General features: G+C 44.4%; 3 protein-coding genes across 5 annotated transcripts in view; 2 read left to right on the top strand and 1 right to left on the bottom strand.

Moving 5' to 3' along the window:
• Window positions 1-663: 663 nt before the first annotated feature.
• LOC109907458 (chromatin target of PRMT1 protein) lies at window positions 664-7136 on the bottom strand. Of its 3 annotated transcripts, none has more exons than XM_031793554.1 (6): window positions 6574-7136; window positions 5499-5582; window positions 4188-4338; window positions 3552-3732; window positions 2199-2345; window positions 664-2024 (listed from the first exon to the last, which is right to left on the bottom strand). In XM_031793554.1, the coding sequence occupies exons 2-6, from the start codon at window positions 5561-5563 to the stop codon at window positions 1807-1809; spliced, it is 762 nt and encodes a 253-aa protein (XP_031649414.1). In that variant the 5' UTR covers window positions 5564-5582; window positions 6574-7136; the 3' UTR covers window positions 664-1806. The 3 variants fall into 3 exon arrangements, with proteins under 3 accessions (XP_031649414.1, XP_020361009.1, XP_031649415.1); XM_020505420.2 differs by having other exon boundaries at window positions 666-2024; window positions 6282-6594; XM_031793555.1 differs by having other exon boundaries at window positions 666-2024; window positions 4188-5582; window positions 6282-6594.
• LOC109907459 (SNARE-associated protein Snapin-like) lies at window positions 6587-12115 on the top strand. Its single transcript, XM_020505421.2, has 4 exons — window positions 6587-6787; window positions 10187-10233; window positions 10625-10743; window positions 11046-12115. The coding sequence occupies exons 1-4, from the start codon at window positions 6672-6674 to the stop codon at window positions 11151-11153; spliced, it is 390 nt and encodes a 129-aa protein (XP_020361010.1). The 5' UTR covers window positions 6587-6671; the 3' UTR covers window positions 11154-12115.
• A 6187-nt stretch (window positions 12116-18302) lies between these two features.
• The window catches only part of LOC109908449 (mothers against decapentaplegic homolog 4-like), a 31403-nt gene continuing 23839 nt past the window's right edge, over window positions 18303-25866 (top strand). Inside the window, exons 1-2 of the mRNA XM_031793553.1 lie at window positions 18303-18475; window positions 24954-25194. Coding sequence (XP_031649413.1) covers window positions 24958-25194 — 237 coding nt within the window. The 5' untranslated portion in view covers window positions 18303-18475; window positions 24954-24957. The remainder of the gene's footprint in view (window positions 18476-24953; window positions 25195-25866) is intronic.

Here is a 25866-nt window from a genome sequence, read left to right as displayed (position 1 = left end):
TGTGGACACCTGCGCATCGAATTCCAAAATCATGGGCATTAATTTGGAGTTGGTCCCCCCTTTGCTGCTATAACAGCCTCCACCTTTCTGGGAAGGCTTTCCACTAGACGTTGGAACATTGCTGCGGGACTTGCTTCCATTCAGCCACAAGAGCGTTAGTGAGGTCGGGCACTGATGTTGGGCGATTAGGCCTGGCTCGCAGTCGGCATTCCAATTCATCCCAAAGGTTTTCGAAGGGGTTGAGGTCAGGGTTCACACTGTTGTACCGCTCTGTTATTTGTCTGTTTGTGGCCCCCATTAGCATGCCATACCCCCCCACGACTGCCGCTGACTGGATGTTTTGTTTGTTGCACCATTCTCTGCAATCCCTCGACACTGCCGTGCGTGAGAAGCCCAGGAGGCCGGCTGTTAAGGAAATATTGGATCTGGCACTGACAATCATACCACATTCAAAGTTGCTTAGGTCACTCATTTTTCCCCATTCTAACATTCAGATGAACAGTAACTCGATCCCTGTCTGCTTTATATAGCAATCCATTTTTGGGTAAGGGATGGTGTACCTAAAAAGCTGGCCAGTGAGTGTATGGTGATTTAACCAAGTGCTCGCAGTGTATTAGTCTTGAGAGAACGTGTGATGGAACCAATACCCAAACAACTACTATGTTAAAAGAAGATGAATGTTTATTCTCTATTCTATGACAATAACCAGTTGGAAGGAGAGGGAATTACATAGCATTTGGAGTTTAGTTTCATCCAGATGGACACAATCTGAAAACATTTTCACTCACTTTATGAGTGGTGTACAACAACCCGTTCTTTTATAGACCATCTCAAATTCTTACAATTGACACCAGGGGGGGGGGGGAAGAGACCACTCGCACACCTTTGCAACTTGGATTGAAATATTTAGCATCTCGTGTAGTTGCTTATTTGGTATGACAAGCATCCATAAAATGCTGTTAGGGGAGTTTCAACCAAAGACAACATATTTAAATTCTCCAGAAGCAAAGCTTAAGTTGGTGGCGTTAAATAGAATAAAAACACAAGATTTTTCTAGAATTCCCCTTGTAATTTTCATTCGATTTTTCTACTCGAGAGTCAAGTCCTTGTACACTTCTGCTAACACAGTAAAAGGAGCATCCAATACTAAATACAAATCCTAACAAAAACATGGCAGTAAAAAATAGGTTTACGAAATATAAGAAGTGGATGCTAGTTAGACATGATGGAGCTAAAGCACTTTTAACCATATGGACATAGACGCAAAGTTCGGTAATAGTCCCAATTCAGCTTCAAAACAGATTCTGCCAAGAGATTCTGGTCCAAAAAGCAGGCATTTCAGGAGCGTTGATGATGTTGGTTCTTTAAGTCTACTCCGGTCAGCGTCGTCCATTCAAGTTTAAAAGATCTTTGCATTCTTCATGCACACACAGGAAAAAGGTTTCAAACTGTGCCGGTGCGAGTCTACTTTGTACTGATACTGATAGAATGGTCAAGTCCACATTCAGGAAAAAGTTCAATTTCGAACAGTTCTCTTCATAGGCCCACAATTTTAGAACAAGTGTGTTTGTATGCATGTGCGTCAGTGAATGTGAGTTGTATATTCAAGCAGAGGTTGTGATCACATCACAAATTTTTGCCATGTAATGTGAGACAGTGCACAGAGTTTACGTAAGTGCGTTTATCATTACATTTGTTTGGTGTAATAGTACTATACAAGCTTCTCTCTGCGTCTTTCATGTTATCAGCACTGTCTCAGTGTGGGCCTGTTGAAGGAGTCCCTACTCTCGCGGTGGAGGTCCTGGTTCACTCCATGCCCTCTGGGTCAGCCTGGGCCATGTACGCGTCCAGTTCAGCGTCCAGGTTGCCCTTGGTCTTGGACATATAGGCGTCAAGCTGGTTGTCCAGCTGCTCGCGGGTCATTCCTGGGCCACCTCCCCTGCCGCGGCCTCCTCTTCCACCCCCGCGACCGCGGCCACCACCCCTGCCAGCGAAGCCACCACGCCCACGCAGACCACCTCGTCCTGGAGGGAAAGATGGTGGTCAACACACCCCCACATTTTTTTAAAAGATGGAATCACAATGCGTTAACAAAATGTTTGCCGAATAAGTGTTCATGTAAACAAGAATCTTGAGGTAGACTGTGACGTGTCAATTTACAGATTAAATGAATCCGAACTCTGAATTCAGTTCCTTACCCCTGGCTCCCACTCCTCTTCCAGCTCCTCTGCCAAAGGCACCTCCACGACCAGCAGCCCCTCTTTGACGCATCCCCCTACGGAGGGCCACACGGCCTGGACCCCCTCTGCCACGCATCTGGCCCATGCCTGGGGAAAGGCGATTCCCTATCAGGACACAACAAAGGAGGAGTTAACTAGTGACTTAGTTTACCACATTTCAGTTTAAGAACAAAGTTGTCAAGTGAACACAAAAACTTTTTATATGCCCATCATTGACCCACATCTCAGCCACCAACTTAACTAAAGCAGCTTAAGTATTCAAATTCTATGGAAGGGTAAAACATGTTACGCATGTCATTTATACTCCAACTTGTTTTAAGTTAGCCATGACAGACAGGTTAGAGGTGTTTGCTGGGTGCCTTGCCCATGTATTCTCAAGTCACTTACTTCTGTTCTAACTAGGCATGGGGTATTCTGACTGAATAACAATTTGTTCTACAGTGAAAGTGCACTAATATCACTTCAAATGCTATGACCAACATTTATTTTCTTTTTTAAATCCTGGAATGCCACAGTTATGCATCATATATGTGACCACGGTGCACATCTTGCATCTGCACCATTACATTCTAAACCGGGATGTATTTAAATGAATTTCACTTGAAGTATTACTGTCATTTTTTTGTTGTTGTCTAAATGGAGTCCAAAATCCCCAATCCCCTCCACCGGGAGTGTGTAGAAGTGGGTGTGGGGTGACTGTGGATAAGCAGGGGCAGTGCAGCTGTTAGATTTGTCACCACATGCTCAGTAGCACAACAGGTGCCGGACCAACCAGGACAGCAGGGGGTTTATGGATGGTGGAGTCACGATGATTGACAACCACATTCCCTCAGGTTGAGGGGATGGATAGTAAACCAGGGGGCGAAGCCTAGTGGTTAGAGCGTTGGACTAGTAACTGGAAGGTTGCAAGTTCAAACCCCCGAGCTGACAAGGTACAAACCCACTGTTCCTAGGCCGTCATTGAAAATAAGAATTTGTTCTTAACTGACTTGCCTAGTTAAATGAAGAGAAAAATAAATACTATGACAGATCCACCTGGACTATTCCATTCAATTCAGCAGGGTGTATTTGCTCAAGCTAGTTTAACAGATGAAATCACGTCACCACTTAAAATAAAGTTTGCCTTTCCCCCGTGCATACATACTGAAAAGCCTGGACATCACTGTGGAAAGTATATTCCAGTCCCAGAGTAGAACATTTCAGAGAAATCATGAAATGTCTCGTCAAATGTCTTTCAACAATTTATGAAGCCAACGTTTTCAGTTCTAACATTGTAGCAGTAGGTTTTGCTGTGTGGTACCAAATGCTCACCTCTCAGAGCCATAGCGCCCCTCAGAGCTCCTCTGCCGCGACCTCGCAGGCCTCCTCTCGTCATCCCCCGCATCCCTCCAACAGCGAATCCCCGGCCGCCAGCACCCCCCCGCATCAAGGCCCCGATGGGCCGGCCCAGCCTGGCCTGGATGTTGCTCTTCCCCAGGCGCTGCTTCAGGCTCTGGGAGGGTTAGGTGGAAGGTTGATACCAAGTGGCAGGGATAGGGAGGTGTTGAACTCTTGTGCTGCATTTGTCAAGTTGTCACTTCAGTGCTTGACCCAAACACTCAGCCATTTATGTGATCTGTATATTAATATGCTCTCTAGGTCTGCATCAAGCATTTCCTAATATCTATTGATTAAGTGTAGCCTTTTTCCTGTACCCCATCTCCTTCTTACACATTTGTAGAACATGGCCTGTTTCCGGTGTGCCATTCCCCTTGCAATCTCACCTGTTTACCGTGCTTCAGATATCTCCCCATTTGGCGCTCTCAATTCATCTTTCCCCGATTCCTCCTCAAAATGCACTGGAGAAGAAGGCCCGAGAGAAGGGACTTGGACTGTCTCCTCCAATACTGTTGAGAAGAAGGTGAGGAATTGCAGAAAGACTAATTGAGCTGGGTCACCTGGTCTCACCTGCTTGTGGTGCAGAGCAGCCTGCACAGAGGGCCTGTTCTCCATTTGCTGGGCGAGGCGGCGGTTGCGGGCACTGGCCATGTGTTGCTGCTGCATGGTGGCTCGCACACTCACCGCTGTCGGCGCCTTGTTCTTCAGCATGGTAGTGAAGCTTTGGAGGGGAGGGGGAGCGGAACAGAGAAGGGGTAAAGGAGGGAGAGAGAGAGAGGATACGGAGGGGGAGGGATGGTTCCAAATCAAGTCATTTCTCATACCATGGACACGGCCACAGGAGCTGTGGCGTGTGTTATGAATGCCCCGCTTGTTGGCACCTCACTCTCTTTGTTTCGCTCTCTCTCATTGTTAAGTATTTGACAACCCAAAATGCTTTCTGGAAGCAATTCAGCACATTTTAGGTTAAAATAAAACAAAAGTGGAAAGATAGAAAAAGCAGAAGAAACACTGGAACAGATGGGACAGATTGGAAGACAAGAATGAGAAAGGCAGAAGAGAAAACAGAGAGAAAGGAAAGTGGATGACAAGAGAGGAGAGTGATTGCCACTTACAGGCCTCCACGCCACCCTGTTTTGATGGCATCAGCCCGCGAAAAAGGCCTGGCAGAGGTTGGAGGCCCAGGACTGGAGGGGTATCTGGCAACCCAGCCACTTACAGCCCGGACCGTGCCTTGTGCTCACACCACACATATGAGAATAGGAGGAAAAGGGGGAGAGAAGAGCAAGGAAAGGGGGGGTGGTCACGTCCGGGCTAGGACTGGGCACCTAGTCTCACAGAAAGACTTCAGAGCACAGAGAACTGAAAATGAAAGTGGTAGCAAAGAAGAGGAAAAGGACACAAAATGGCTAAACAGTAATTTAGTTGAGAGAGAGTTGTGTGTGTGTAGAGAGAGGGTGGGAGAGGAGCGGGAGGGTGAACCCTCCCCTTTTTGTTGGTTTGGTGTCTCCTCTCCCATATGTACAGTATATTTTGGGACTGCACCAATGTGTGACACACAGAGAGGAGTGCCGGGGCATATCAGGAGTGCGGCCTGTGCCCATTCTCGGCCATCGCCTTACCAAGCATCACTGTTACCCTCTCTCCTTGGGTCTAAGTGTGCGCTGCTCACACAAAAGGCACTCCAAACTTCTAATGTCAGCAAACGGTGAATATGGCATGCATTTTGAGTGAGCAGCGCACACGTCTGCCCCGGGCAGCCTAGCGTCCATGTCTGGTCCCCAACAGTGGCCTTCCGTAGTAGAGCCCACTAGGGCCGTCTGTACCACTTTTTCGACCTTCGCCTCGCTTAGTGCTGTCAGGGTGCGTAGCGCGTCTCACCGCTCATTCAGGGACTGCTTGGTGGTGCTTTTCAGCACAACTTTTTGGGAGGAGGGAGCACTCATTTTGACTTCACTGGAACTCCTTGGAACCAGCAACATATGAGAGGGAAAGAAAGGGAGAGGGAAAGAAGGGGGTAGGGAGGGTGGGGTAGGTCAAATTCAGAGGTGCCAGAGGAGGGGGAATTGGTTAGAAAAACAATTTCACGAGCCAGGAGAAGGAAATATACCAGTGTTGGTCATTCCATTTGTGCATAACCATTCAAGGTCGTGGGTAACGTTACTAGCTAATTTCATAATAATCCATTATATTTAGCTGGCAAAATGGTCAGCTTAGTTAGTAGACAGCTAGCTTGCGTTTGACTAGTTCTGGTATGCAATTAGCTAGTATCCTTTCATTTACCAACTAACGTTAATGTTGGATAAATAATTTGAAGAAAAGACGCAAACGGGCTCGAAATAAACATATCACGGATTTTCCCGAAAGGCACAATATACACGTCCAGTTCATAAAACAAATGTAGCAAATGAGTCGACTTCACTGCTTCGGAATGCCAACGAGAGACGGGACAACTACGAAAGCTAGCTAACTACGTTTACTAGCTAATTAACTAAGTAGGCTGTGACTGTGCGAAAAGCAATAGGAGCCTGTAAACTGAAGTTAAGGCTGGCGTCCTATCGAGCCTGAAAATTATTCGCCAACGTAGCTAGTTATGAAATATCTAACTAAAAACAGTCAACATTGTCTCAAACAAGTCCAATAGGCGATTATTGGTAAACTCACTTTGATCGTTGCTTGTTTTGCCGATACTCGTGTATCACTTTGCTAGCAAGCTCCTTAGCTTGAGCGATAGACCAGTTAACAGTGAACGTTTAAGCTAGTTACAACCGACAGATCTGGATCCACTACTGACTAGATGTTTTATTTCACCTTGCTCTTACGGATACTACTAAAATACGAACTACACTAGCTAGCTACAGTGATTAAAACAGTATATGCTTAAATTTATATATAAACTGAGGCCAGCCTATTCTCCCTCTCTCCTTTCCTTTCCTTACAAAATGGTGCTAACTACCTGACGACGGAAAATGGAGAGGCTTTACAGCTACGTCACAAAGCAACTTCCTGGCGTGCTTTACGTTTCTTGTTATCACTTCTGGTTCTGGAAGAGGAATGGCTGCCCTAGCTGTTGTGGAGACTCCCTCGGGGAAAGATGCAATTGCAGAGGGACTGCTTGGCCTCTTGAAACCAGCTGTCCAGCAGCTTGATCTTCATGTGCACTCAGTGAGGTGGGTAGCTGGCAAGATATTTGCTTCAACTTCAATTGTGCTTGCTAGATACTGTTCCCTTCAATCACAGCTAGTTAGCTTGCTAGACACATATGGTGCGTTCAAGACAACTCGGAACAAACGAGGTCAGATTTCCAGGTGGAAAGTCGGAGCTCTGAAAAGAGTCCCGAGTTCCCGACTTGGAATTCCGTGTTGCATGGCCGTTCAAAAGAAATAATCTCAGTTGGAGCTCGGTTTTCTTCCGATAGTCTCAGTCGTCTTGAACGAACTGAAGTCGGAGAGTTCCCAGTTGTTTAGAATGCGGCAATAAGCTAATTCCATCATCATGACAGTCCCGTGATCCAGCCCCTCCTTCCCTTGTAAATCAAATTAAATTGTATTTGTGACATGCGCCGAATACAAAAGTTGTTAGACCTTACAGTGAAATGCTTACCTACAAGCCCTTAACCAACAAAGCAGTTTTAAGAACGTGTTAAAGTATTTACTCAAATCAACTGAAGTTAAAATAAATTATATATATATATTTTTTTTTATGGAGCAACAATAAAATAACCGTAGCGAGGCTAAATGAACTTTTATTTGATATACAGGGGGTACAGAGTCAATGTGCGGGGGCACAGGTTTGTCGAGGTAATATTTACATGTATGTAGAGGTAAAGTGACTATGTAATAAACGGAGAGTAGCAGCAGCGAAAAGTCCAGATAGCCATTTAATTAGCTGTTCAGGAGTCTTTTGGCTTGGGGTTAGAAGCTGTTAAGAAGCCTTTTGGAACGAGACTTGGCACTCCGGTACTGCTTGTCTTGCAGTAGCAGAGAGAATGGTCTATGACTAGGGTGCCTGGAGTCTTTGACAATCTTTTGGACCTTCCTCTGACACCGCCTGGTATAGAGGTCCTGGATGGCAGGAAGCTTGGCCCCAGTGATGTACTGGGCTGTATGCAGTATGCACTACCCTCTGTAGTGCCTTGCAGTCAGAGGCTGAGCAGTTGCCATACCAGGTGGTGATGCAACAAGTCAGGATGCTCTCTATGGGGCAGCTGTAGAACTTTTTGATGATCTGAGGACCTATGCCAAATCGTTTCAGTGTCCTGAGGGGGAAAAGGAGTTGTTGTGCCCTGTTCATGAGGGGCTTGGTGTGTTTGGACCATGATACTTTGTTGGAACTTGAAGCTCTCAACCTGCTCCACTACAGCCCCGTCGATGAGAATGGGGATGTGCTCGGTCCTCCTTTTCCTGTAGTCCACAATCATCATCTTTGTCTTGATCACGTTGATGGAGAGGTTGTTATCCTGGAACCACACTGCCAGGTCTCTGACCATCTTCTTATAGGCTGTCTCATCGTTGTCGATGATCAGGCCTACCACTGCTGTCGTCGGCAAACTTAATGATGGTGTTGGAGTTGTGCTTGGCCATGCAGTCATGTGTGAACAGGGAGTACAGGAGGGGATTGAGCACGCACCCCTGAGGGGCAGATGTGATGTTACCTACCCTTACCACCTGGGGGCGGCCCCTCAGGAAGTCCAGGATCCAGTTGCAGAGGGAGGGGTTTAGTCCCAGGTAGGGAGATTCCCTAAAAACACTCCACTTCGATATAGAATAGAGAAACATTTTATTTATGTAAATTTGAATGCACAGAGATACCTTGACGAGATCCTGAGGCCCATTGTCGAACCGTTCATCAAGGATCTGTACAGAATTCATGGAAGCTGAAAATGTCCCAGTTCTTCCATGGCTTGTATAGTCACCAGACATGTCACCCACTGAGCATGTTTGGGATGCTCTGGGTCGACCTGTACGACAGCATTTTCCAGTTCCCGCCAATATCCAACAACTTTGCACAGCCATTGAAGAGGACTGGGACAACATTCCACAGGCCACAATCAACAGCCTGATCAACTCTATGCAAAGCAGATGTGTCACGAGGCAAATGCATGAGGCAAATGGTGGTCACACCAGATACTGACTGGTTTTCTGATCCATGCCCCTACTTTAAAAAAAAAAGATATTTTTATAAAAGGTATCTGAAGCATGAATGTGTGTGTGAGTGCATGTGTGCTAAGGTGTGGGGAATCAGAGCAGGTGGTCAGTCCAGTTCAAGTGTTCAGCAGTCTGATGGCTTGTAGATAGAAACTGTCTCTGAGCCTCTTGGTATCAGACCTCGTGTTCCTTACCGTCAGGCGGACTGTATTGGGAGTGAACAGCTCATGTGTGGGGTTCTTGATGGTTCTGTGGGCATTCCTCAGGCACCGTTTCGAGTAGATGTCCTGGATGGGTGGGAGCACGGTCCCAGTGATGTACTGGGCTGTCTTCACCACCTGTTAGGGGGCCTTGCGGTCAGGTCCAGTGTGCCTGGCATGCTGGCTTTAATTTGAGCTGTGACCAGCCTCTTCAAGCACTTCATAATGACTGGGTGATAGTCATTTGGCCATGTCACCTTGTTTTTCTTGGGCACTTGGATGATGGTGGGCTCCTTGAAGCAGGTGGGGACCACAGCCTGGACAGGGACAGGTTGAAGATGTCTGAGAATACGCCTGGCCGTCCTTCCTGGATGGAATAGAATGTTTTAAGCTCGTCTGAGATGGACACTCCAGTTGGCATCACACAGCTGGATTTGCCTTTGTAGTCCGTGATAGTCTGTAATCCTTGTCCCATGTGTTGCGAGTCTGTGCTCTCTAACATAAATTCAAGTTTGAGTCTGTATTGTCTTTTTGCATCCCTAATAGATTTTTGGAGCTTGTACCTGCTTGCCCTGTACATGTTGCTGGCCACCGAGTCATCGTGGTTCGTTCTGCTGACATTGAATGCTGCAGTACGAGCTCTCAGAATGGTACGGATATCTCCGTCCACCAAGGGTTTTTGTTTGGGGTATGTTCGGATTGTTATTGTGGGTACATCATCAACACATTTCCTATTGAAGCCTGTGACTGACAATGTATATTCCTCAATGTTGATGGATGAGTCCTGGGTTGATGAACATATTCTAATTAGTATCCTCAACCGTCCTGCATCTTTGAGTCTGCTTCTTCTGTCCAGTGCCTCACTATTCTCTGTGTTGGTAGCTCGGTTACATACTTTTTCATAGCAGGCTAGGAGAACGTACACAGCAGGTTAAGATAATTAACGTAGCAGGTTAGAGAGTTAAGGTTAGGAAAAGGGTTAGGGTGAGAGAAAATGCTCTCCTAACCTGCTACGAAAAAGCAATTGTCTCGAAGTGTCCTGTTTTTATGGAGGGACATTCTGAATGTGTTCTTTCCTCATTCATTTGTTACTTGCTGTAGGCCTAGGCTACAGCTATCAATGTCTTTTGCGGTAACCATTCGGTCTGTTGTAGTAGTCATGATTTGTTACTTTACTATATTTCTGTATTTAAAATGCTATTGTGTTGTTTTTTTGTTATAGGGAAAGCCAGGTGGAACTACGAGAACACATAGACAATCTAGCCACAGGTAAAACTATTCACTTTTACATGCTTAATATGCACTCCCGGGGGAACAGGGAAGTGGACAGGTGCCAGGTTAATGCACTTGACCTTGTGAAAGAAAGCCAAGCCCATGAAAACCCCTGTGTGAGACAGGCAGAGGCTGCTGTGATGTGACTAGTATAACCACAGGTTTCGAAGCTTGTTTGTAAGGCTTGTACAAGCTCCTGTGCTGCCTGGTTCTCATGAGGTCATAAAAAATACATTGCTTTTAATTATATACAGAATCAATCTGACAAATTTGAAGGCATGAACAACAGCTGAATACCTTACCAAAATGACTGCTGCCTTATCCATTTTCTTTATGAGATTAGCTAATCATCCTGTCGGTCATCCTCATCTCATCCCTTCATTTTTAGAGCTGTGCAGGATAAATGAGCACCAGAAGGTGGTGCTAGACCTGGACCCCTATGTGAAAAAGCTGCTGAATGCAAGACGCAGGGTGGTGCTGGTCAACAACATACTACAGAATGCTCAGGTTAGTGGCTCAAAGCAAGAGCTTGGATGCTTTCTTTCTTTGCCTGTGCAGTGTCTTATACTATTTTGTGGGCCTTCTTTTACTCCTGTCCTTGTATCTAACACTCTATTTGTATGTGTGTCACTGTCAAATTCAGTGACGTGGTGTTCATCCCATGTATCTATCTATACCTTAATTCCAATGGGCATGGCAATTCTGCTTTATTCGGTGCCTTTTGAATTCATGTCACTCAGGTGATATTTTATGTCAAGCTACTGACTTTCAATGCTCACTTGAGTTTCACTCTTTCTCCATCTTTCTAGGAACGGTTGCGACGGCTCAATCACAACGTCGCCAAAGAGACAGTGCGTCGGAAGACCATGCTGGAGACCTCCGGAGCGTTCACGCCTCAGTCACCCAGTAAACCATGACCAGTAAACCATGCCCCACTCCTCAGCTTGGAAAAAAACTGCTTAATAACAACACTGAGCTTGTCTGCCTGTGTCCTGGACTGAATAAAGTTTTCACGAACTCTCCACTAGGGTTGGGCAGTATCCAGATATTCATACCGTTCTTGTACCATACCAGGAAATACGGTATTAGTCAGTGCACACAAGGGGCACTATTATTTTCAAACATATTCAAATGTTTACGGGGGGGTTGGGGTCCCAACAAGTTACTAGTGAGAAGTTCTCTTTCAATTCTCACAGATTAAAGCAATATTCAGTTTACCTGCTTAAACGCCAACGTCACATCTCTGCTTTGTGCTATTGTAGCAATGTGTACGTGTCTTGTGTAGTCAAACTACTAGTTTACAATAAGCCAAAGGCAATTGGAATCAGGGGTGCTTTGCTTCAAAAACGTACACAACTTGATCAAATGTTAAGATTGCGCAAGCTAAAATTGGAATCGGAAATAATAATCTTATGCAAAGAAATGTGTTTACACTGCTGGAGTGCTTTGGGTCTACTGGTTTTTACAACCCTCTCTCTTTCCAGAATATGTGTATGGATGCCTCTGCATTCCATTCAAAGCTATGGCCACAGGGTGAAGGGTGAAGTATTTTTGTCACCGTGGACTAAGTAACTAGACCCGGCAGGAAAAAACAAATGTATTGCAGGAAAATAAAGATGCAAGGAATGTACGGAAACAGAGCCGTCACTGTTTCACGCTTCTAGCAGCAACTGATATGCAACCCTGCCTAATATGGTTTGTCAAAACTTTTTTTCTCAATGTCGAATCTAATTTTATTGGTCGCGTACACATATTTTGCAGATGGTATCGCAGGTGCAGCAAAATGCCCCAACAGTGCAGTATTACCTAACCATACAAAATATGTTAATGACAACTTCTGTACTTAGTTGCTATTGAATAAAACAGAAGCATCACCCTTTTTTTGGTCTGTATTATGAATTGCACATGTACTACAGTTTATACACTTTGACAGAGTATAAGGAAACTGTCTTAGTACTACTGTCATTACATGGTTGTATGATGTGTGTGTAGACAATCAGAGCAAATCCGTACAATTATTTGGGTTCTATGGGAGTGGTCTGACTCCACAATGAAATGTGTTATTGTAGTCAAATATTTACTTTTAAGTTTTGCACAAACCGTTTTAATTGGTTCAAGACGACAGATCAGTATCAAAGTGGAAGATGAATGGTGGCGAGCCAGTATCCTTCTTCTCAACGGTTTTCAAGCATTTTGACAGTAAAACTTCAAGGACACCTTAAAAAATGCGATTTAATTCAAATTCTGCTCTAATTCTAATCACAAATCTCAACCAACTCCGTCTTTCTCACAAACAAACCTTGTGTGGTGTATAAAACTCATGTTTATGTGGGTATACTGATCTTAAATAATTGTGTTGTCATGCCATAAGAGACAGCGTTGTAGGATACTCTGATCAATTTATTAGGTACACCACCTTGTTCCCGAAAATGGATTGCTCCTACAGACAGTGAGTCACATGGCCGTGGCTTGCTGTATAAAGCAGCCATGAAGCATTCAGTTACTGTTCGAATGAAAGTTAGAATGGGTAAAATGAGTGACCTACTGTAAACGACTTTGAGTATGGTATGGTCATCGGTGCCAGGTGCACCGGATCCAGTCTCTCAGAAACGGCCGCCCTCCTGGGCTTTTCACGCATTACTGTGTTTATGTTTTACTTAAAAAGGTGGAACAAAGTCCAGTCCTGTGGGCGAAAACAGGTTGTTTATGAGAGAGGTCGAATAAGAATGGCAAGAATTGTGCAAGCTAACAGGCGGGCCACAAACAGACAAATAACGTCGCTGTACAACAGTGTTGTGCAGAACGGCATCTCGGAATGCACAACTCATTGATCCTTGTCATAGATGGGCTATTGCAGCAGATGACCACACCAGGTTCCACTCCTATCAGCTAAAAACAAGAAGAAGCCGCTCCAGTGGGCACGCGATCACCAACACTGGACAATTGAGGAGTGGAAAAACATTGCCTGGAACTTGACAGTGAGTTCAGTTTACTTAAGTGGCCTGGCCAGTCCCCAGACCTTAACCCAATAGAGCTTCTTTAGGATGAGCTGGAACGGGCAGTTCGCAGCATGAATGTACTGCCGTCCAATCGGCAACAACTGCTTGATGCCATTGTGTCAGCATAGACCATTATCCCTGTGAAACGTTTCCAACACATTGTAGAATTCCCCCAAAGAATTCAGGCTGTTCTGGAGGCAAAGGGTGTGATCCGGCTCAGTATTAGATGGGTGTACCTAATAAACTGTCCGGTGAGTGTATATTGACCATCAGTGACATCACTGATTGTGATAATTTAGGACCAAAAAGACAATAAACTGTTCAAACCTGTTGTTAGAACAATGGGCTATGTTTTTTTTATTATTTATTATTGCTCTAGCCTGCTCCCATATCTTTTTGTGCTTTCTTGTCAGTTCCTATGGTCATTGTTAGCCAACAAATATGCGATCGAGCTAGAATTGCTCCACCTCTCTTTTTAAAAAGTCCTTCGCCTGAATACCTTTATCAGCATTGCCCTCTTGCATAATTGGATCAGTGATAAAAATGCAAGGTATGTCTGCCTCCAATGTCAATACTGAATGTTTTGTAATGAGAGAAGGGGGGTTGAAGGTGACCCCGTTGGGTTTGAGCTAGAGTCGGAGGGAATGTGAGAGAGGGATATAAGAGAGGGGCGGAGGTCAAGAGGCGAAGGCTTGTGGAAGAGGAATTGATCAAAATGGTGGGGGTGAGGCCCGAGTTTTAGTTTTATGGTGGCGTCATCTTAGGTTGGGGTAGTTAGAGAGAAAGGGAAAGGCTGAGACAAAGTGAAGATGTACACTGACTGTACAGCCCGTGGTATGTGTTGCAGATCAGGCCTGACTTTCTTGAATATCCCTGGATTTCCCTGAACATGGATTTGGAGAGAATTTGTGCAGACAGGTATGTATGGCATTTTCATTGGAGAGTTAGATAGAGTTTCACGACAGTTCTTTGTGCCTATAACTCTATTGTATCTTAGAGAAAAGCTGAAGGGGGCTCGATCCTCAATCTGCGGTGCAGAAGCAATCGTTTAATGACCTATACCACAACGCCTGAGGCTCAGGTAGAGGTAGTAGCACTCACATATACCACGCGAGTGCACTGCTTATCACAGAATGTCATACAACACTCAAGTGTTTTAATACTATATCTCTTGACACAATGATGAAAATAATCATGGCCTCTAAACCTTCAAGCTGAATACTGGACCCTATTCCAACTAAACTACTGAAAGAGCTGCTTCGTGTGCTTGGCCCTCCTATGTTGAACATAATAATCGACTCTCTATCCACCGGATGTGTACCAAACTCACTAAAAGTGGCAGTAGTAAAGCCTCTCTTGAAAAAGCCAAACCTTGACCCAGAGAATATAAAAAACTCTCGGCCTACATCGAATCTTCCATTCCTCTCAAAATTGTTATAAAAGGCTGCTGCGCAGCAACTCACTGCCTTCCTGAAGACAAACAATGTATACGAAATGCTTCCGTCTGGTTTTAGACCCCATCATAGCACTGAGACTGCACTTGTGAAGGTGGTAAATAACCTTTTAATGGCATCAGACCGAGGCTCTGCATCTGTCCTCGTGCTCCTAGACCTTAGTGCTGCTTTTGATACCATCAATCACCACATTCTTTTGGAGAGATTGGAAACCCAAATTGGTCTACACGGACAAGTTCTGGCCTGGTTTAGATCTTATCTGTCGGAAAGATATCAGTTTCTCTCTATGAATGGCTTGTCCTCTGACAAATCAACAGTAAATTTCGGTGTTCCTCAAGGTTCCGTTTTAGGACCACTATTGTTTTCACTATATATTTTACCTCTTGGGGATGTCATTTGAAAACATAATGTTAACTTTCACTGCTATGCAGATGACACACATCTGTACATTTCAATGAAACATGGTGAAGCCCCAAAATTGCCCGCGCTAGAAGCTTGTGTTTCAGACATAAGGAAGTGAATGGCTGCAAACTTTCTACTTTTAAACTCGGACAAAACTGAGATGCTTGTTCTAGGTCCCATGAAACAAAGAGATCTTCTGTTGAATCTGACAATTAATCTTAATGGTTGTACAGTCGTTTCGAATAAAACTGTGAAGGACCTCGGCGTTACTCTGGACCCTGATCTCTCTTTTGACGAACAGATCAAGACTGTTTCAAGGACAGCTTTTTTCCATCTACGTAACATTGCAAAAATCCGAAATTTTCTGTCCAGAAATGCAGAAAAATTAATCCATGCTTTTGTTACTTGTAGGTTAGACTACTGCAATGCTCTACTTTCCAGCTACCCGGATAAAGCACTAAATAAACTTCAGTTCGTGCTAAATACGGCTGCTAGAATCCTGACAAGAACCAAAAAATTTGATCATATTACTCCATTGCTAGCCTCCCTACACTGGCTTCCTGTCAAGGCAAGGGCTGATTTCAAGGTTTTACTGCTAACCTACAAAGCATTACATGGGCTTGCTCCTACCTATCTCTCTGATTTGGTCCTGCCGTACATACCTACACGTATGCTACGGTCACAAGACACAGGCCTCCTAATTGTCCCTAGAATTTCTAAGCAAACAGGTGGAGGCAGGGTTTTCTCCTATAGAGATCGATTTTTATGGAATGGTCTGCCTACCCATGTGAGAGACGCAAACTCGGTCTCAACCTTTAAGTTATTACTGAAGACTCATCTCTTCAGTGGGTCATATGATTGAGTGTAGTCTGGCCCAGGAGTGTGAAGGTGAACGGAAAGGCTCTGGAGCAATGAACCACCCTTGCTGTCTCTGCCTGGCCGGTTCTCCTCTTTCCACTGGGATTCTCTGCCTCTAACCCTATTACAGGGGCTGAGTCACTGGCTTACTGGTGCTCTTTCATGCCGTCCCTAGTAGGGGTGCATCACTTGAGTGGGTTGAGTCATTGATGTGATCTTCCTGTCTGGGTTGGCGCCCCCCCTTGGGTTGTGCCGTGGCGGAGATCTTTGTGGGCTATACTCGGCCTTGTCTCAGGATGGTAAGTTGGTGGTTGAAGTTATCCCTCTAGTGGTGTGGGGGCTGTGCTTTGGCAAAGTGGGTGGGGTTATATCCTTCCTGTTTGGCCCTATCCGGAGGTATCATCGGATGGGGCCACAGTGTCTCCTGACTCCTCCTGTCTCAGCCTCCAGTATTTATGCTGCAGTAGTTTATGTGTCGGGGGCTAGGGTCAGTTTGTTATATCTGGAGTACTTCTCCTGTCTTATCCGGTGTCCTGTGTGAATTTAAGTATGCTCTCTCTAATTCTCTCTTTCTCTCTTTCTTTCTCTCTCTCGGAGGACCTGAGCCCTAAGACCATGCTTCAGGACTACCTGGCATGATGACTCCTTGCTGTCCCCAGTTGACCTGGCCGTGCTGCTGCTCCAGTTTCAACTGTTCTGCCTGCGGCTATGGAATCCTGACCTGTTCACCGGACTGCTACCTGTCCCAGACCTATTATTTGACCATGCTGGTCATTTATGAACATTTGAACATCTTGGCCATGTTCTGTTATAATCTCCACCCGGCACAGCCAGAAGAGGACTGGCCACCCCTCATAGCCTGGTTCCTCTCTAGGTTTCTTCCAGGTTTTGGCCTTTCTAGGGAGTTTTTCCTAGCCACCGTGCTTCTACACCTGCATTGCTTGCTGTTTAAGGTTTTAGGCTGGGTTTCTGTACAGCACTTTGAGATATCAGCTGATGTACGAAGGGCTTTATAAATAAATTTGATGATACAAATGGTACATTAAAACAGAATTGTACTGACTCTTCGAGAGCATCCCGACTGGTTGCATCACTGCCTGGTACGGCACCTGCTCGGCCTCCGACCGCAAGGCACTACGGAGGTTAGAAAATACGGCCCAGTACATCACCTGACCCAAGGTTCCATCCATCAAATTTAATTCTAGGTCCAAGAGGCTTCTAAACAGCTTTTACCCTCAAGCCATAAGACTCCTGAACAGCTAATCAAATGGCTACCCAGACTATTTGCATTGCACCCCCCTCCCCTTCTACGCTGCTGCTACTCTCTGTTTTTTATCTATGTATAGTCACTTTAATAACTCTACCTACATGTACATATTACCTCAATTACCTTGGCACCAGTGCCCCCGCACATTGACTCTGTATATAGCCTAGCTATTGTTACTTACTGCTGCTCTTTAATTATTTGTTATTCTTATCTCTTACATTTTTTTTAGGTATTTTCTTAAAACTGCATTGTTGGTTAAGGGCTTGTAAGTAAGCATTTCACTGTAAGGTCTACAACGGTTGTATTCGGCGCATGTGACAAATAACATTTGATCTGATGGTTGGTTTATTAAAAAAGTTATCACACCCTTTCTAGAGTTCAGTAGATCAAATGTATTACCCAAGACAAGTGGAGTACTAATTGCCCCATTTGTCACCATGGTACCTTGTTGTCTGTCATTGTTAGCCATGCCCCTTCAGTTTCACTCTAAAATGACCTTAGAGTTAACAAATGAGGGTCAAATCAAATCAAAGTTTATTTGTCATGTGCACCGTGCTGGGCGCAGAATACAACAGGGAAATGCTTAGTGGTGCAAAAAATAATAGGGACATAATAAACAATACAATAGTCATCAAACTTGGAGTGGTGTGTAGGCCTACTTGGGCGACAGGTGGCCTAGTTGTTAGAGCATTAGGCCAGTAACTGAAAGGTTGCAAGATCGAATCCTGAGCTGACAATGTAAAAATGTGTCATTTTGTCCCTGAACAAGGCAGTTAACCCACTGAAATAAGAATTTGTTCTTAACTGACTTGCCTAGTTAAATAAATGTACAAAATAATGATAATAGCCTACAACACACATCACTAGTCATTAGCAGTGTGGAAGGGCAGAGGGGCGTGGTAATCTCCGCGGCGCCACTTTAAAAAAACAGTCGCGTTGATATGTCAATCTTTCACCGTGAAAGCCTCGTCACTATTGGCTGAGAGCCGCAGTCCCTTTGAGACCGGAGGCCCCATTGGCTGGTGCTCAGGGAGACACTCACGCGCACAATATCTTCCTTCTTTTGTTATTGTACGGAGCGCGAGGTTTCTGGGCGCTAGCAGGATGCACGAGCGGAGACAGCGAGGCTGATAGTCATATCGACAGGGATAGAAGCAGATAGCCCCTTAGGGGAGGAAGGAAAGTCGGATTACTGGCTACCTCAGTGCACCACATTCACCACTATTTCACTTCTTATCCTTCAATACTCCGGCTGATGTGTAAGTATAGTTAATTTATCAAAGTATGCGGCTTTTTCTCGTCACGGGAGCTCTTCATTCTCCAATCATACTAAATAAGATATGGATGTTGAGGAGATTTCTGTACCCGGTCCTGACAAGCAAAATAGCTTGATTACTCGCTAACGTTAGTTGTATCAACCAGGGGAGTGTGTCTGTGTGTCTTGGTTTTTATGATGTGCTTAAGATAAGCTGCTTTCATTTCGAATGATTTGGTCCTGCAGTGATTTCACTGGCTGCATGACTGTCTAACGTTAGTCTGCATTGGCGATTCTTTTTTCGGAAAGGTAGTTGATATGACATTTTGCCCTCTATCTTATCAACTTCTGATGTTCTATTCAAATATGCTACTGTAATGAGTTGCATTGTAGCGCCGGCTTTCGTATGATTAGATTGATACAATGCCGAAAACGTTTTATCATCCCTACCAGGATTTCTTAAAATGTTTAGACGTTAGACGGTAGCCTAGATTTGGTGACGCGTAATGACCAAATATGGTGTGGCAGTGTTTACGTCTCCGCGGAAGATCCTAGTAAAGTGAATGTATGGCTTGAAAATTGGTCAGATTGAGTTAGAATAATGCATTGTAAGGATCGGCCAAGAAGGTTACAACAGCAATGCTGTGTTTTGGTTGTAGTTTATTTTTTCCATGTAAGGATCCTTTCCATTCCATGAGATGAGTTTATAGTCAAGTGCAAGTGTACCAGACACTGCCATAAAACAGTACATCTTCAATTGGCAAAGCATATTTGGGCGCTGTTATAACTGTTATGTTATAATAGGTTCACTACTATGGTCTAAAGATACAGTATGTCATGTTAACATGAAATGTAACAGCAACACATTAAGCAACACATAAGTGGATGACAACCTTGTGCTCATTGTTATTACATTTTAATAATATTTTACCTTCAAAATGGGGCAGCCCTAAGAGGGTACTTTTGGCCTAGAGGAATAGTGTCAGAACAGAATTGTAGTCCTTCCTTCATTAATTGCTCACTTGATAATTTTCTAGTTATATACCTATTCATTGTGGGGTAGGCCCTAGTTTAGTACAAATCTATCATATACCCACAGAATGACATCTCTATGCCAAGCTATCATTCTTTTCTCAGACTGCCCTTATTGTTGGTCATCTGTTGCATGGATTCACTTCTGAATACTTTAATTTTGCTTTATGATTTAGAGCCTTTCTTAAGCTTGGTTTGTAGTCGGTCTTACGACAGGTTGATCAACAGTCCTTAGACCAGTGGTTACTAACCAAACTGGTCGATCTCCAAGGCATTCGTAGTCGATCGCCAAACATTTTTCACCTCCGAAAAATTATTAATGCTTGCGTTCCTATTTTTTTGTATTCCTCTCATGCTGTTGGCGGTAGGTGCACTAGGTTGGCGAAATGTTCCCATTTTGAACCAGTCTGAAGGTACAAACTCTGCTTTCCCTGCGGGCCCGGAGAGCAAATCAAGTGCACTCAGATTACAGTGTCTGCCGTAACGTAGCAGACCCAAAAGAAAGCTACAGCAAAATGTATACTGTGAGATTTCAACACTTTTAAAACCATGACAAAAGAGAGACGCCAACGAATACAGCAAAGAGCTGCTGTTTTTATGAGTGAGTTCGCTTTAAGTTCTTAGTCAGCACTGTCAACACTTTTCATTCAACACTTTTATAAGCCATAAAATGCCTGTTCTTCCCACTTCCACTCGCACTACAACCAGCACTGCAGATGAAATGATTGAGTAGGAAAGTGTATCGATATGCTTGCATTATTATTATTATCTTTTTTAATATTGAGAAACATTTCACTTTCTCTGCTCATAGGAATAACAAACTGAATTTGTGCATGAGGCAGAAATAATGTGGTGCGACTCGAGTTTCGCCATCAGTGTAACGGATTTCCTCCTCTTCGTCTGAGGAGGAGTAAGGATCAGACCAAAGCGTGGTAAGTGTTCATGATGATTTTAATAAAAGAAAGCACTGAACACTGAATCAAAACAATAAACAATGAGGTGAATTTATAAAACCGAAACAGTACCGTGTGGCCCAAACACTCACACGGAAACAAACACCCACAAACCAAAAGTGAAACCCAGGCTACCTAAGTATGATTCTCAATCAGAGACAACTAATGACACCTGCCTCTGATTGAGAACCATACTAGGCCGAACACAGAAACCAAACATAGACTGCCCACCTCAACTCACGCCCTGACCATTTTGGTCAGTGTCAGGGGAGGAAAGGGAGAGTGGAGGGATATTGATAGGCAGACCCTCAGTCTGCTGCTCTCTCCCTCCACTGAGACTGACCATCAGATGAAGAAACATACTTAAATGTATGCTCACTCAGAATACAACAACTGACCTATTACCGGTGTGATCATATAACCTACCTCAAATTTTGAAATATATTTAAAAACAATGGTCAGAACAACAATGCATTGGCAAGGCAATTCAAGCAAAGCCAATATGCGGTGGTAATGTATTGGGCCTATAGCCTACTGCACAAACCTCATTGCTACAGTACTGTTTTCAATGGGTTACTGTTGTATAGGTTTACGTTTTTTAAGTCATGTTTAAAAAAATCTGAGCGGGAGTTCTCGGCTGGCATTTTTTTGTTGTTGTGAATTTGACCTCTTTTTCTCCCCAATTTCATAGTGTCCAATTGTTGTAGTCGCTACTATCTTGTCTCATCGCTACAACTCCCGTACGGGCTCGGGAGAGACGAAGGTTGAAAGTCATGCGTCCTCCGATACACAACCCAACCTAGCCACACTGCTTCTTAACACCGCGCGTATCCAACCCGGAAGCCAGCCGCACCAATGTGTCGGAGGAAACACCGTGCACCTGGCAACCTTGGTTGGCGCGCACTGCGCCCGGCCCGCCACAGGAGTCGCTGGTGTGCGATGAGACAAGGACATCCCTACCGACCAAGCCCTCCATAACCCGGACGACGCTAGGCCAATTGTGCGTCACCCAACAGACCTCCCGGTCACGGCCGGTTACGACAGAGCCTGGGCGCGAACCCAGGGTCTCTGATGGCACAGCTGGCGCTGCAGTACAGCGCCCTTATCCACTGCGCCACCCGGGAGGCCTCGGCTGGCATTTTGACTCAGAAAGGGATCTTGACAGGGCCTTCCGAGTGACGCAGTGGTCTAAGGCACTGCATCACAGTACTAGCTGTGCCACTAGAGATGCTGGGTTCGAGTGCAGGCTCTGTCGCAGCCGGCTGCGCCCGGGAGACCCATGGGGCGGCGCACAATTGGCCCAGCGTTGTCTGGGTTAGCGGAGGGGTTGGCCGGCAGGGATGTCCTTGTCCCATCGCGCACTAGCGACTCCTGTGGCGGGCCGGGCGCAGTGCACGCTGACACGGTCGCCAGATGTACAGTGTTTCCTCTGACACATTGGTGCACACTAGGCTGGCTTCCGGGTTAAGTGGGCATTGTGTCAAGAAGCAGTGCGGCTTGGTTGGGTTGTGTTTCGGAGGACACACGTCTCTCGACTTTCGCCTCTCCCGAGTCCATACGGGAGTTGCAGTGATGAGACAAGACTGTAACTACCAATTGGGTACCACGATATTGGGGAGAAAAAGGGGTAACTAGGAAAGTGATCTTGACTCAGAAAAGGTTAGTGACCACTGCCTTAGACCTACTGTAAACCATCATAGCTTTCTCTTCAACTGAGACTTTCCCCTTTCCACAGAGCCCTCAAATCCACTCATAATATCAACCTCAATCTCTATTGGAGCAATGACCTCAGAGTAACACTAACCTAGTCTAGTGTAACCCCCTTAACCCCTGCCCCTAGACACTTCTCAGTTTTGTTCCGTGTAAGAGGACAGACACACCAGGTTTTTTGATGGTGACATACACCATTCTCTATGACTGCTTTCAAAAAAACGACTATCAAAGCAGTGCTATCCTGCTCTCGATAAGCTTTTAACTACAACACCAACTCAGTAGGCCTGGCCTATACAGTATATCCTGAATAACGAAGACATGCATCACTTGATATGAATAGGACAGGCATTTTTGTAATGTGAGGCACGTTATAGTGACTGAGTTTGTCTTTTTATGGATGTTCTATGTTGAAGAAGCTGTGTCAATGAATTTTCTTCATGAGAGGACACGCACACACACACACACACACACACACACACACACACACACACACACACACACACACACACACACACACACACACACACACACACACACACACACACACACACACACACACACACACACACACACACACACACACACACACACACACACTGGTGGCCTGAGACTTTCTCCCACAGCTTGAAGCCATGTTGTTGTGCGAGCATGTTGTCAAACGGACAGATATTAAGATAATGAGAGAAGAGGGAGAACAGAGTCACTTCCAGTCAGATTAGCCACGTAGATGCAACAGGTTATGATAGCTCTCATGTCAGAATTAGATTACCGTATTAACAGACAAACAGAGCAAGGCTGCAGTTTTGCTACGGAGTTCCTGATAGTGACATGTTGGCTTTATTGGCCTAACAGTTCAGAAATTAGCTTACATAAGATCAAGCATTTCTTTTTAGACATTACCTTTTTAGATAGTACCTTCCTGTTTTCTCCTTTCTTTTTTTGTGCCTCCTGAACTCAGGCATGGTAGGGAAGGTATGTTGATTAGTGAGTATGGGGGGCTTCATTTAATCAAATTCACATTGCACTAGTAGCACATAAACATGTTTTCCCCCTTTTCAAATGAAACTGTAGAATGGTTAAGGGCAGGCTACTTTAAAGTACCAGGTACATTCCCCTCACAGGTAGATGCCTCCCGGCTAGACCAGGGTTGCCAAGTTGGATCAAGCTCATTCTGGGAGATTATAATTGTTAGCATGTACAGTACCAGTCCAAAGTTTAGACACATCTACTTATTCAAGGGTGTTTCTTTATTTTTTAAACTATTTTCTACATTGTAGAATAATAGTGAAGACATCAAAACTATGAAATGACATTAAAGGGGTCCCACAAGGTTCTATACTTGGTCTATTACTGTTCACTCTCTACATAAACAATATCGGTGACGAGATAAAGTGTAAAATTAATCTATATGCTGATGACACTATCATGTACTCTATTGCTCCAGCGGCTGACCAAGCATTATCACAATTGGTGACTGTTTTTAAGATATTACAAGGGTCTTTTATTCAGCTGAAACTTGTTTTAAATGCAAAGAAAACACATTTTATGATTTTTAATAGGTTCAAAAAGTTGGTTGGAAATACACTTGCACTTACGAGTTTAGATGGCTCTCGAATTAATCAGGCCTCTGCATATAAATGCTTAATGATATGGTTGGATGATAAACTGTCTTTTAAAATGCATATTGATGAACTTTGTAATAGGCTAAATATCAAGCTAGGCTTCCTTTAAAGAAACAGGACATGTTTGTCCTCTACAAATAGAAGAAAAATTGTGCAACCTACTTTCATTTCTGTTATAGAGTATGGGGATATTATCTACATGCATGCTATGGCATTCACACTTAAACCTCTGGATGTTACTTATCATTGCGGACTTACCACTGTGTTTTATATAAAAATGTAGGTTGGACTTCGCTGTCCATAAGACCAGAACAACGTGCTCTCGTGTTAGTTTATTCAGAAGTGCTTTATAGACAATCTTCTTATTTGTCATCACTCATCAACATTAAAATGATAATTCCTTGTTGAAATAAAGGTATAATAATATGGAATCATGTAGTAACCAAAAAAGTGTTAAACAAATCAAAATATATTTTATATTTGAGATTTTTCAAAGAAACCACCCTTTGCCTTGATGACAGTATTGCACACTCTTGGCATTCTCTCAACCAGCTTCACCTGGAATGCTTTTCCAAGAGTCTTGAAGGAGTTCCCACATATGCTGAGCACTTGTTGGCTGTTTTTCCTTCACTCTGCAGTCCAACTCATCCCAAACCATCTCAATTGGGTTGAGGTCGGGTGATTGTGGAGGCCAGGTCATCTAATTCAACACTCCATCATTCTCCTTGGTCAAATAGTCGTTACAAAGCCTGGAGGTGTGTTGGGTCATTGTACTTATCAGCTGAGTAACAATGCCAGTAAAGAATGATAACACACACACTCCCAAGTCGTAAAAACTAAAAGCACAAGCCTTGATACACAACTTCCCTACGTTTTGTGTGTGTGTGTCTGTATGCGCTAATGGTGTGCACTCATGTCTGTTCTCATGAATGCAGTATGGGTTAGGAAGGAGTTATGAAGTCCTATTGTAGGACACTATTTTGAATTGTATGCCATAACAGTATCACAATGTTGTCATTAACATGGCATAACAACTGAATGTCAAGTGACAAGACAGTGTCATTTTACATGCACCTGAACCTTTATGACAAGTGTAATTAACATATGTAAAGGGTTATCATTATGTCAATCACTGACCTCTCCATCCTCCCTCCCTCTGCAGCATCATGTCGGTAAACGCCCCCAGTAGCAATGACGCCTGCCTGAGCATCGTGCACAGCCTCATGTGCCACCGGCAGGGTGGCGAGAATGAGGGTTTCGCCAAGCGTGCCATCGAGAGCCTGGTGAAGAAGCTCAAGGAGAAGAAGGACGAGCTGGACTCGCTCATCACCGCCATCACCACCAACGGTGTGCACCCCAGCAAGTGTGTCACCATCCAGAGGACCCTGGACGGACGCCTGCAGGTGGGTCATACAGTAGTAAAAAGAGGGACTTCCTCATTTTGAGTTGCACCCCCTTTTGCCCTCAGAACAGCCTCAATTCAACAGGCCGTGGACTCTACAAGATGTCGAAAGCATTCCATAGGGATGCTGGCCCATGTTGACTCCAATGCTTCCCACAGTTGTGTCAAGTTTGCTGGATGTCCTTTGGACCATTCTTGATACACACGGGAAACAGTTGAGCGTGAAAAGCCCAGTAAGCGTTGCAGTTCTTGACACACTGGTGCGCCTGGCACCTACTACCTACCATATCCCGTTCAAAGGCACTTAAATCTTTTCTCTTGCCAATTCACCCTCTGAATGGCACACATACACAATCCATGTCTCAATTGTCTCCTTCATCTACACTGATTGAAGTGGATTTAACAGGTGAGATCAATAAGGGATCATAGCTTTTACCTGGTCAGTCTATGTCACGGAAAGAGCATGTTTTGTACACTCAGTGTACATGAATGAATACACAATATACAATTGATACTATATTGACATATTCATAGTGCAAAAGCATTGTGCAAAGTCTATAGGATAAATGATATATTTTCCACATTTTGTTTTGTTACAGTCGGGAATTTAAAATGTATTAAATTGAGATGTTTTGTCACTGGCCTACACACGATACCCCATAATGTCAAAATA

This window comes from Oncorhynchus kisutch, linkage group LG17 (genome assembly GCF_002021735.2).
Source record: "Oncorhynchus kisutch isolate 150728-3 linkage group LG17, Okis_V2, whole genome shotgun sequence".
In the NCBI taxonomy this organism is placed as follows: Eukaryota; Metazoa; Chordata; class Actinopteri; order Salmoniformes; family Salmonidae; genus Oncorhynchus; species Oncorhynchus kisutch.
This window is presented reverse-complemented; position numbering and strand designations above follow the sequence as displayed.

Excerpts from the sequence above, each read along its gene's own strand:
- LOC109907458 (XM_031793555.1), bottom strand. The coding sequence starts at position 4,439 with ATGAGAAATGACTTGATTTGGAACCATCCCTCCCCCTCCGTATCCTCT. Across the intron at positions 2,346-3,551 it reads GGGCGCTATGGCTCTGAGAG|GGAATCGCCTTTCCCCAGGC; the intron begins GTGAGCATTTGG and ends GTGTCCTGATAG. Across the intron at positions 2,025-2,198 it reads AAGAGGAGTGGGAGCCAGGG|GACGAGGTGGTCTGCGTGGG; the intron begins GTAAGGAACTGA and ends CTTTCCCTCCAG.
- LOC109907459 (XM_020505421.2), top strand. The coding sequence starts at position 6,672 with ATGGCTGCCCTAGCTGTTGTGGAGACTCCCTCGGGGAAAGATGCAATT. Across the intron at positions 6,788-10,186 it reads CTTCATGTGCACTCAGTGAG|GGAAAGCCAGGTGGAACTAC; the intron begins GTGGGTAGCTGG and ends TTTTTGTTATAG. Across the intron at positions 10,234-10,624 it reads CATAGACAATCTAGCCACAG|AGCTGTGCAGGATAAATGAG; the intron begins GTAAAACTATTC and ends CTTCATTTTTAG.